The sequence below is a fragment of the Pimephales promelas genome, chromosome 3 (assembly GCF_988280905.1).
Source record: "Pimephales promelas chromosome 3, fPimPro1.hap1.1, whole genome shotgun sequence".
In the NCBI taxonomy this organism is placed as follows: Eukaryota; Metazoa; Chordata; class Actinopteri; order Cypriniformes; family Leuciscidae; genus Pimephales; species Pimephales promelas.
In genome coordinates, this window is record NC_142771.1 from 31,785,935 (window position 1) to 31,797,484 (window position 11,550).

At 39.5% G+C, this 11,550-nt stretch overlaps 1 protein-coding gene across 2 annotated transcripts; it reads right to left on the reverse strand.

The window, feature by feature from the left end:
* Positions 1 to 3,036: 3,036 nt before the first annotated feature.
* On the reverse strand, positions 3,037 to 5,484 carry snn (stannin). 2 transcript variants are annotated; one of them, XM_089128744.1, is made up of 2 exons: positions 5,344 to 5,484; positions 3,037 to 3,536 (listed from the first exon to the last, which is right to left on the reverse strand). In XM_089128744.1, the coding sequence occupies exon 2, from the start codon at positions 3,436 to 3,438 to the stop codon at positions 3,175 to 3,177; it is 264 nt and encodes an 87-aa protein (XP_088984870.1). In that variant the 5' UTR covers positions 3,439 to 3,536; positions 5,344 to 5,484; the 3' UTR covers positions 3,037 to 3,174. The 2 variants fall into 2 exon arrangements, with proteins under 2 accessions (XP_088984870.1, XP_088984871.1); XM_089128745.1 differs by lacking the exon at positions 5,344 to 5,484 and adding an exon at positions 4,951 to 5,076.
* Between the last annotated feature and the right edge of the window lie 6,066 nt (positions 5,485 to 11,550).

Consider the following 11,550-nt stretch of genomic DNA (forward strand, 5'->3'; position numbering starts at 1 on the left):
CAAAGGGAACAGTTGTTTTGAATCGCTGTACCACTCAAAATAATTAATTGGTTTGAGTAGAGCCAACTCAAATTATTTTTTTCAAATTAACTTTTATGAGCTTTTAGAACTTTCTTTTTCTTTTGAGTTGAAAAAACTGACACATTTTAAGGAAGAGGTTTTATGAACTTGTTTAAAATTTAACTGAAACTGGGCTGGGATTTCTATTTCCCAGCATGCTTTGCCTGGACACTCAAAAGGGGAGAGTAAATGTTAAAGTTAAGTGTTACAAAATGTTTTTTTTTTGTTTTTTTGTTTTGTGTGATTTAGTACCGTTTAGTGTTTTGTTATGCTAGTTTAGTAGAGTTTCTGTTATGTTGGGTTTTTTGGGGGGGTTCCCATCATGGTGACGAGTGGAGCATGAGGTTAGCTTGAGGACAGTGTATAAAAAATATTTCATATTGATGAACTCATTCGAAGCGTGCTATGTTATGATAATTCTGTCAAAAAGTTGGTTGCCAATACGCAAGGTAGCATTTATTGAATTAGCTGGTTAAAGTTAATCCATTATAAAAAGTATATAAATTGAGGTTGCATGATTATCTTAAATTCTGTTTGAATTTGAAAACTCAAATATTTCAAATTAAGAGCAATTTTAATGTATGAGTACAAAATAACAATATGAAAGTTCTGCTATATTTAAAATTAAAATTTCTTAACTTAATTTTTTTTTAACTGATTACCGCAAAGTTTTGCCAACTTATTCGAGTTTATAGTGTTGTAATAACTTGACGTTACTGTTTTACTGTATTTTAGATTAAATAAATGCAGCCGTGGTGAGCAGAAAAGACCTCTATTTATATATTAATCGTTTGCCTCTTCAGATAAAACTGAGATGAGAGTAAAAACTATGTCAACTAAACTCCAAACAATGGATAGAGTAAACTAATGCACACACTGTCAGAGATGTGTGGTTTTTCTTTCCTGTTCTGGGCTGAAATGCGGTTTGCCTTCAACTGATGCTTGTGAACTTTCATCTGTCTTGTATTGTTATACTAATAGCAAATGATTTCAGTAAATTAATGTGGTCATCTTTATCTTTACATGCATATTATATACATCTTTAGTCACTGATCTTAGTGGTAATCATTGTGAAGTATATATAGTTTTACAAACTTTGCATTGGGTTTACTGTCTAAATGAATGCATTGAAGCTGGTCTTTTTTTTTTTTTTTTGGTCTTGCACCAAAAACAGGAAGTGTTTCCAACCCAGACCAGTATGACTAATATATAAAATTAAAGGGATAGTTCACTTTGAAATTAATTTTTGATAAGTTTTAGCTTACCTCAAGAGCATCCAAGATGTAATTGTAATTTTTTTCCCCCAGAGTATTTTCAATTTTGATATTTTCAGGTCAAACCGTTACTGTCTGTCAGTCATATAATGGAGGTCTATGGTCACCACCTCAAAGAGCATGCACAGAGAAGTCCAAATTAAACATGATTTAATGACTCGTAAATGTAAGTACACATTGATGGCCTAAGACACGAAACGAGCGGTTATCAATGTGTATCAATGCAATGAGCGCAGACAGAAGTGGCCTCGCCCTCAGAGTACTTGGATGTGACTGCGATTATAAAAGGTAAAAATAATATAAATACTGTTCATTTTCTCATACAAACCGCTCGTTTCGTGTCTTAGGCCATTCAATGTGCACTTACATTTACGAGTCATTAAATCATGTTTAATTTTGACTTCTCTGTGCATGCTTTTTCAGGTGGTGACCATAGACCTCCATTATATGACTGACAGACAACAACGGTTTGACCTAAAAATATCAAAATTGAAACTACTGCGGAAACAAAGACACCTACATCTTGGATGCCCTTGAGGTAAGCGAAACCATATCAAAAATTAATTTCAAAGTGAACTATCCCTGTAAAACAAGGGAAATTACACAATTATCACAAGAGAAAAGATTTACATTTTCATTTAAAACATACACACAAAACTCACGAGCAGACATTTCCCCAGAAACAGAGGTGTTTTATTGTTCAGTACAGTCAAACACTGGGCAGACACACAGGCTGGAGTGACATTAGCAATATACTAAACGCTTTACTGAGAAAAAGTAGCTTCTTTTTCTCAAATTAAATGAACATGCATGTACCGTCCTTGTTTTTTCTGTATATCGAACAGCACATAATGCAGAAAAAAAATCTGTCGACTTCAAATGCGTGACAGAACCCTAAAGATTTGACGATAGTAACGTCAACTAAATCATGGTAGCTGCTTTTTCAGGCTTTCTTTCTAAATGCCTGACTGACATTTGCATGAATTGTATAAAAATAAATAATTTGTCTCGATTTCATCTTACACGTACAAACAGCAAACATGACGTTATCGCAAACATATTTGGAATGAAATAATGCTGTGAAGAAACAGGTTAAACACTCAAGACAACGACTTTTCAGTATCCAGCTGCGCATCCAGCCACCTATAAAAAAAATATATTTACACTTTTAAATGACCCTTTCACAATGTAGAAATGTGCTCAACCACAAAAAAACGAACGCCTCGGGATCACGTCAGTATTCAACAAGACCTCAGTCATTGGCTTTCCGTTCTTTTAAGTGGTTTCCTAGCAGTTTTACACTGGAAACCAGCTGATATAAAATCACATGACGGATAAAAAGAGCTGATGAATGACAGAATATAATGCAAGAGCTTTCAAAAGTCAATTTACATAATTTGGCAAGTCATGGTATCCTGAAGTGCTCATTTGTAATGAAAAACGACATTCTTTTCTTATTGCAATTCAATAAAGCATTCTAAACAAAAAAAAAAGGTAAAGCTTAGACATCAGTCCATTGAAATATGTTGAATTTCCTAATCCCAGAGCCAGCTCTGGATGAAATGGTACAGTAAAAACACAACTAAAGACAACGAACGAATCTTGATTTAGCTTCAGGACTCGGCTCCGGCGTCACAAATAAACGGCATTGCACGAAACTCTTGATTTCACATTATAACAGGGCTCTACCACCACAAAATGGGCGAACAAATCAACAAAGCAACTAGACAACAGCATGCACTAGGTTTGCCTTCGTTCAACAGAGTGGGTTCATGTGTTGAGGGATATTGTAAGGGTTGAAATTCTTCGAGACTGGACCCACTACATATGACGAGGGGAGCTAGGTGTGGCTTTCGGTGCCATTAGGAGTGAGCTTGGTCTTGTGCTCCACCCGCGGGCCCCTGGCCGAATACTGGACCAGCAGGAAGGGTTCCTTGGTCTCGCCTTCTCCGACGATGCTTTCCTCATCTTCAGACTGACCGATGCGCTGCAGCCGCAAGTAGCACCAACAGCCAAGAATTAAAGCCCCCAGTGCGGCGACGGCGATGAGTATTACTATGATGGTGACGACCCCAGTGGTGGGGCTGTGATCCATGATAGACATCCTGTCGGTCGAGGGGAATTCAGCTGCTGGCCTTCACAAGTCCACCAGAGGCAGTTCTTCAGGGTTCGTGTAGGTCTGTCCGATTGCTCCTCCTACATCTGAAAGACAAAAGATGACTGACAGACTCAGGTCGATTCTACGCTGTAAAAAAAAAAAAACGATGTCATTTTAGCTGTTAAAGTGCTACAGTAAAACCTTCGTGACGGTAAGTTCTCTTATTACATTTGGGGCAAAACTATTAGATCTAACCGTCATTTCATTTCACAGTAAAATACTGTTTTTGAGAAGGGTAGAGCTGCAGCTTGGAGATCTCCAAATCTCCAGAAGTGTCATCTTCCTATTTCTTCTTCAGATCTTCTCATTTTGGAGATCTCGGGTGTGCAGCTATACCTACTTGCCATTTTTGGAAGTAAAAATGAACAAATCATCTTATTATTTGCAGTGAAAAGCCAAAATTTCCAGAATTCCCTGTGTGAAACTTTACATTTGGTGGTTTTTAAAAAAAATAGTTAATGTTAATAATTATAATAATGTGTCTTATTTATTATTTATAATTTTTATCAATTATGTACTTTATGGGTTTGTTACATGTTATCCCAGATAGCAAAAGTCTATTTATAGACGCATTTTGCTCATCTGCAATATAGGACGTTTCCTGTCAGATGTTTAGAAGATGTCTTTAAGATGTAATGATTTAGAATGCATGTTAAACTGACATCAGTCTATTTGACATCTGACAGGAAACGTCCTATAGACGTATTGCAGATGAGCAAACACTCTTAAAAATACGTCTTACAGATGTAAACATCACATCAAATAGACTTGTGCTAGTTGTTAAATGAATGTTTATTGCATTATTTCAGAGTCATTTATTATGATGGTGTTTTATGTATGTACATGACAAGGGTCACTGTGATTTTGCCAAGTAAGACGTCCCCAATCCCTACCCCTAAACTTAACCCATAACTTTTCCCTAAAATCAGAGGGTAATGGAAGGTGAATAACAATGTAAGTAGTACTTCACCCTGGTTCTAAGCCTAAACTTGACATAAACTGTAAACTTGTCACTGAAATCTGATTGGTTGATTGGAAAGATGATCCAGTGGTATTTGGTAAAATCACGTTCAGCTTGTGTATCAGAGCTTGTGTACTTGCGATTATACAACAGATTTAACCTTAATTCAGCAAAAAAAAAAAAAAAAAAAGGCGGTAAGATTTTCCAGTCAAAATATGTAATCTTTTGTTTTAAATTATAACATGTACAGACTGTTTTGTAAATGTGTTTACTGTTTACATTTGTACCAGTACTGTACAGAAACATTGCGGAAACCACAGCTGATCTGCCATTTCTCTCTCTCTCTCTCTCTCTCTCTCTCTCTCTCTCTCTCTCTCTCTCTCTCTCTCTCTCTCTCTTTTGTACGTAACGTTACAATAATCTCATATTTGGAGAAACCTCCTAAAAATGTTCTGCTTCTTAAGAGATGCGACAAACATTTCATTTTTCAAATTTACCTGCGTCACAGTTCATTAAACCATGATTCCTTAAAGCCACAGGTTATGCAACACATTTGCTGCATGTTGGCGAAGACTTTCCATTTTGCCCACGCGCCAGTGTTAAATGCGAAGTGGCACGAGGCCCTTCCGGTGTCCCTAACTGAAGCACCGTACAACATTCATGCAGGACAGAGCTCTAGTATCAACAAAAACGACAGCTGCAAATATCGCTGACGCCGTTGTTATATTTTTTGCCCGAAAAATGCTTTTGAACGGAAAAAAGACATTTGCCACAAAACAGCGATTTTATGCAAACTAAACAAGCCTGAACGTAATGCACATATTTTATCGAGTACAATTAACTTAGCGATATGAAAAGAAGAGCAGAAGGTAATTTAAAGTCAATCTTACCTGTACTAGGCCGATTTTTATCAAAGAATAACACTTGTGCGTTTTGCGAACCATTTCGTGCAATCACGATAGTTCACGCTCGCGCGCGCTGACAGCTTCATGAAAACACAGTCCGCGTCCAGTGATCCAGATGTTATATTATATACACAGCAACATCTAAAAACAGTCACTTACATCTCCAGTCCGAGTAGATAAATAAATAAATAAATGCACACAGCTTGTCACTGTGCAGGAAATGAGATCACGGCTGCAAAAAGGCAAATATCCAATCAAATCAAAGGAATTAATGCCAGTCTGATGGTGCTCATAAGGACATATGGGGGCGATCCTCGTTTTGCATTCATAGACAAATGGAAAGAGACGAACTGACTAATGTATTTTTGTATCACGATAGTTCACGCTCGCGCGCGCTGACAGCTTCATGAAAACACAGTCCGCGTCCAGTGATCCAGATGTTATATTATATACACAGCAACATCTAAAAACAGTCACTTACATCTCCAGTCCGAGTAGATAAATAAATAAATAAATGCACACAGCTTGTCACTGTGCAGGAAATGAGATCACGGCTGCAAAAAGGCAAAAAATATCCAATCAAATCAAAGGAATTAACCCCCCTCAGACCTGAATTATGTTTCAAGTTTCTGAAAAATATAAAAGTACATTTTACCAGCTCATGAGGTTTCTATAAATTAAAAAAAATGAATTTTTTTTATATAATTGCTTTCATTGTGATTTTTTTGTCCATTCCAATGGACATCAGGTCAAAACAGGTGTACTTCCCAAAAATGTACCAACATGAAATAAATTAATAAACATAAAATTTGTTGGTCTATACTCTTTTTCTCAAGGTCAAAAACATCCCAGCAGTATACCATTTCAACTATAATTTTGAGGTTTTTGTTTTACAGATTGCACATTGTTTGCAACAAACTAAATATCTTCGACTCAATCTAGAGTCATTTTTTAGAACAAAAACTTGAACATTATAACTTTATAACACGCCCCGACCCCCCCGGGGGGCCGACAGGAGGAGCCCGAAGTTTCGGGACCCCCGAGGCAGTTCCGCAAAAGCCCCCTCGGTGGAGCCACCCTCGAAACGTCCCCACTGACCGGTCCCCGGACACGCCCCCATCCCACGAACCCACTATTTGTCCAATAACCCACTATATTTTTTAAAGTTTTTCCGCTGTTCATTCAATATGCTGCAATTGGACGCGGTCCCATCGGCAATCTATTGAATGGGGATTCGGGTAGTGTTTTTGATAGACATTTTAATTAAAGTTCCTGTCATGATAAAAACTATTTTACTGCACTCAGGGGGGTCCCCTGAGTCTGTGGTACCAAGCGCCATCCCATAATTCCACCGTCCACAAACCCACTATTTTTATAATGGCATAAATGCTACGTGGGATGTCCATATCTCAGCTCTGGAAGGGTCTAGAGCCTCCATTTTTGCACTGAGGTCTAAGTCTCATGGCCGTCTATCAGAATCCAGAGTTTTGAGAAGATTGGAGAAACTTAATTTTTTCGCCCGGAAAAAAAAACCGTAAGGGGTACCACTGTCGTTTTTTTCGGGCCGAATTTTTGAGTTTCGATATCTCAGCTCTGGAAGGGGCTAGAGCCTCCATTTTTGCACTCAGGTCTAAGTCTCATGGCCCTCTATCAGAATCCAGAGTTTTGAGAAGATTGGAGAAACTTAATTTTTCGCCCGGAAAAGAAAAACGTAAGGGGTACCACTGTCGTTTTTTTTTCTGGTCAAATTTTTGAGTTTCGATATCTCAGCTCTGGAAGGGTCTAGAGCCTCCATTTTTGCACTCAGGTCTAAGTCTCATGGCCCTCTATCAGAATCCAGAGTTTTGGGAAGATTGGAGAAACTTAATTTTTCGCCCGAAAAAAAAAAAAACCTAAGGGGTACCACTGTCGTTTTTTTTTCGGGCCGAATTTTTGAGTTTCGATATCTCAGCTCTGGAAGGGGCTAGAGCCTCCATTTTTGCACTCAGGTCTAAGTCTCATGGCCCTCTATCAGAATCCAGAGTTTTGAGAAGATTGGAGAAACTTAATTTTTCGCCCGGAAAAAAAAAACGTAAGGGGTACCACTGTCGTTTTTTTTTTCGGGTCAAATTTTTAAGTTTCGATATCTCAGCTCTGGAAGGGGCTAGAGCCTCCATTTTTGCACTCAGGTCTAAGTCTCATGGCCCTCTATCAGAATTTGGGAAGATTGGAGAAACTTAATTTTTCGCCCCAAAAAAAAAACGTAAGGGGTACCATTGTCGTTTTTTTTTTCGGGCCAAATTTTTGAGTTTCGATATCTCAGCTCTGGAAGGGGCTAGAGCCTCCATTTTTGCACTCAGGTCTAAGTCTCAGGGCCCTCTATCAGAATTTGGGAAGATTGGAGAATCTTAATTTTTCGCCCAAAAAAAAAAACGTAAGGGGTACCACTGTCGTTTTTTTTTCGGGCCGAATTTTTGAGTCTCGATATCTCAGCTCTGGAAGGGGCTAGAGCCTCCATTTTTGCACTCAGGTCTAAGTCTCATGGCCCTCTATCAGAATTTGGGAAGATTGGAGAAACTTAATTTTTCGCCCAAAAAAAAAACGTAAGGGGTACCACTGTCGTTTTTTTTTCGGGCCGAATTTTTGAGTTTCGATATCTCAGCTCCGGAAGGGGCTAGAGCCTCCATTTTTGCACTCTGGTCTAAGTCTCATGGCCCTCTATCAGAATTTGGGAAGATTGGAGAAACTTAATTTTTCGCCCAAAAAAAAAAAACGTAAGGGGTACCACTGTCGTTTTTTTTTTCGGGCCGAATTTTTGAGTTTCGATATCTCAGCTCTGGAAGGGGCTAGAGCCTCCATTTTTGCACTCAGGTCTAAGTCTCATGGCCCTCTATCAGAATTTGGGAAGATTGGAGAATGTTAATTTTTCGCCCAAAAAAAAAACGTAAGGGGTACCACTGTCGTTTTTTTTTCGGGCCGAATTTTTGAGTTTCTATATCTCAGCTCTGGAAGGGGCTAGAGCCTCCATTTTTGCACTCAGGTCTAAGTCTCATGGCCCTCTATCAGAATTTGGGAAGATTGGAGAAACTTAATATTTCGCCCAAAAAAAAAACGTAAGGGGTACCATTGTCGTTTTTTTTTTTCGGGCCAAATTTTTGAGTTTCGATATCTCAGCTCTGGAAGGGGCTAGAGCCTCCATTTTTGCACTCAGGTCTAAGTCTCATGGCCCTCTATCAGAATTTGGGAAGATTGGAGAAACTTAATTTTTCGCCCCAAAAAAAAAACGCAAGGGGTACCACTGTCGTTTTTTTTTTCGGGCCGAATTTTTGAGTTTCGATATCTCAGCTCTGGAAGGGGCTAGAGCCTCCATTTTTGCACTCAGGTCTAAGTCTCATGGCCCTCTATCAGAATTTGGGAAGATTGGAGAAACTTAATTTTTCGTCCAAAAAAAAAACGTAAGGGGTACCACTGTCGTTTTTTTTGGGCCGAATTTTTGAGTTTCGATATCTCAGCTCTGGAAGGGGCTAGAGCCTCCAATTTTGCACTCAGGTCTAAGTCTCATGGCCCTCTATCAGAATTTGGGAAGATTGGAGAAACTTAATTTTTCGCCCCCCCCCCCAAAAAAAAACGCAAGGTGTACCACTGTCGTTTTTTTTTTTCGGGCCGAATTTTTGAGTTTCGATATCTCAGCTCTGGAAGGGGCTAGAGCCTCCATTTTTGCACTCAGGTCTAAGTCTCATGGCCCTCTATCAGAATTTGGGAAGATTGGAGAAACTTAATTTTTCGCCGAAAAAAAAAAACGTAAGGGGTACCACTGTCGTTTTTTTTTTCGGGCCGAATTTTTGAGTTTCGATATCTCAGCTCTGGAAGGGGCTAGAGCCTCCATTTTTGCACTCAGGTCTAAGTCTCAGGGCCCTCTATCAGAATTTGGGAAGATTGGAGAATCTGAATTTTTCGCCCAAAAAAAAAAACGTAAGGGGTACCACTGTCGTGTTTTTTTTCGGGCCAAATTTTTGAGTTTCGATATCTCAGCTCTGGAAGGGGCTAGAGCCTCCATTTTTGCACTCAGGTCTAAGTCTCATGGCCCTCTATCAGAATTTGGGAAGATTGGAGAAACTTAATTTTTCGCCCCCCCAAAAAAAACGTAAGGGGTACCATTGTCGTTTTTTTTTTCGGGCCAAATTTTTGAGTTTCGATATCTCAGCTCTGGAAGGGGCTAGAGCCTCCATTTTTGCACTCAGGTCTAAGTCTCATAGCCCTCTATCAGAATTTGGGAAGATTGGAGAAACTTAATTTTTCGCCCAAAAAAAAAAACGTAAGGGGTACCACTGTCGTTTTTTTTTTCGGGCCGAATTTTTGAGTTTCGATATCTCAGCTCTGGAAGGGGCTAGAGCCTCCATTTTTGCACTCAGGTCTAAGTCTCAGGGCCCTCTATCAGAATTTGGGAATATTGGAGAATCTTAATTTTTCGCCCAAAAAAAAAACGTAAGGGGTACCACTGTCGTTTTTTTTTCGGGCCGAATTTTTGAGTCTCGATATTTCAGCTCTGGAAGGGGCTAGAGCCTCCATTTTTGCACTCAGGTCTAAGTCTCATGGCCCTCTATCAGAATTTGGGAAGATTGGAGAAACTTAATTTTTCGCCCAAAAAAAAAACGTAAGGGGTACCACTGTCGTTTTTTTTTCGGGCCGAATTTTTGAGTTTCGATATCTCAGCTCCGGAAGGGGCTAGAGCCTCCATTTTTGCACTCAGGTCTAAGTCTCATGGCCCTCTATCAGAATTTGGGAAGATTGGAGAAACTTAATTTTTCGCCCAAAAAAAAAAAAACGTAAGGGGTACCACTGTCGTTTTTTTTTCGGGCCGAATTTTTGAGTTTCGATATCTCAGCTCTGGAAGGGGCTAGAGCCTCCATTTTTGCACTCAGGTCTAAGTCTCATGGCCCTCTATCAGAATCCAGAGTTTTGGGAAGATTGGAGAAACTTAATTTTTCACCCGAAAAAAAAAAACGTAAGGGGTACCACTGTCGTTTTTTTTTTCGGGTCAAATTTTTGAGTTTCGATATCTCAGCTCTGGAAGGGGCTAGAGCCTCCATTTTTTCACTCAGGTCTAAGTCTCATGGCCCTCTATCAGAATTTGGGAAGATTGGAGAAACTTAATTTTTCGCCCAAAAAAAAAACGTAAGGGGTACCACTGTCGTTTTTTTTTCGGGCCGAATTTTTGAGTTTCGATATCTCAGCTCTGGAAGGGGCTAGAGCCTCCATTTTTGCACTCAGGTCTAAGTCTCATGGCCCTCTATCAGAATTTGGGAAGATTGGAGAATGTTAATTTTTCGCCCAAAAAAAAAACGTAAGGGGTACCACTGTCGTTTTTTTTTCGGGCCGAATTTTTGAGTTTCGATATCTCAGCTCTGGAAGGGGCTAGAGCCTCCATTTTTGCACTCAGGTCTAAGTCTCAGGGCCCTCTATCAGAATTTGGGAAGATTGGAGAATCTTAATTTTTCGCCCAAAAAAAAAACGTAAGGGGTACCACTGTCGTTTTTTTTTCGGGCCGAATTTTTGAGTTTCGATATCTCAGCTCTGGAAGGGGCTAGAGCCTCCATTTTTGCACTCAGGTCTAAGTCTCATGGCCCTCTATCAGAATTTGGGAAGATTGGAGAAACTTAATTTTTCGCCCAAAAAAAAAACGTAAGGGGTACCACTGTCGTTTTTTTTTTCGGGCCGAATTTTTGAGTTTCGATATCTCAGCTCTGGAAGGGGCTAGAGCCTCCATTTTTGCACTCAGGTCTAAGTCTCATGGCCCTCTATCAGAATTTGAGAAGATTGGAGAAACTTAATTTTTCGCCCAAAAAAAAAACGTAAGGGGTACCATTGTCGTTTTTTTTTTCGGGCCAAATTTTTGAGTTTCGATATCTCAGCTCTGGAAGGGGCTAGAGCCTCCATTTTGCACTCAGGTCTAAGTCTCAGGGCCCTCTATCAGAATTTGGGAAGATTGGAGAAACTTAATTTTTTGCCCCAAAAAAAAAACACGCAAGGGGTACCACTGTCGTTTTTTTTTCTGGCCGAATTTTTGAGTTTCGATATCTCAGCTCTGGAAGGGGCTAGAGCCTCCATTTTTGCACTCAGGTCTAAGTCTCAGGGCCCTCTATCAGAATTTGGGAAGAATGGAGAATCTTAATTTTTCGCCCAAAAAAAAAACGTAAGGGGTACCACTGTCGT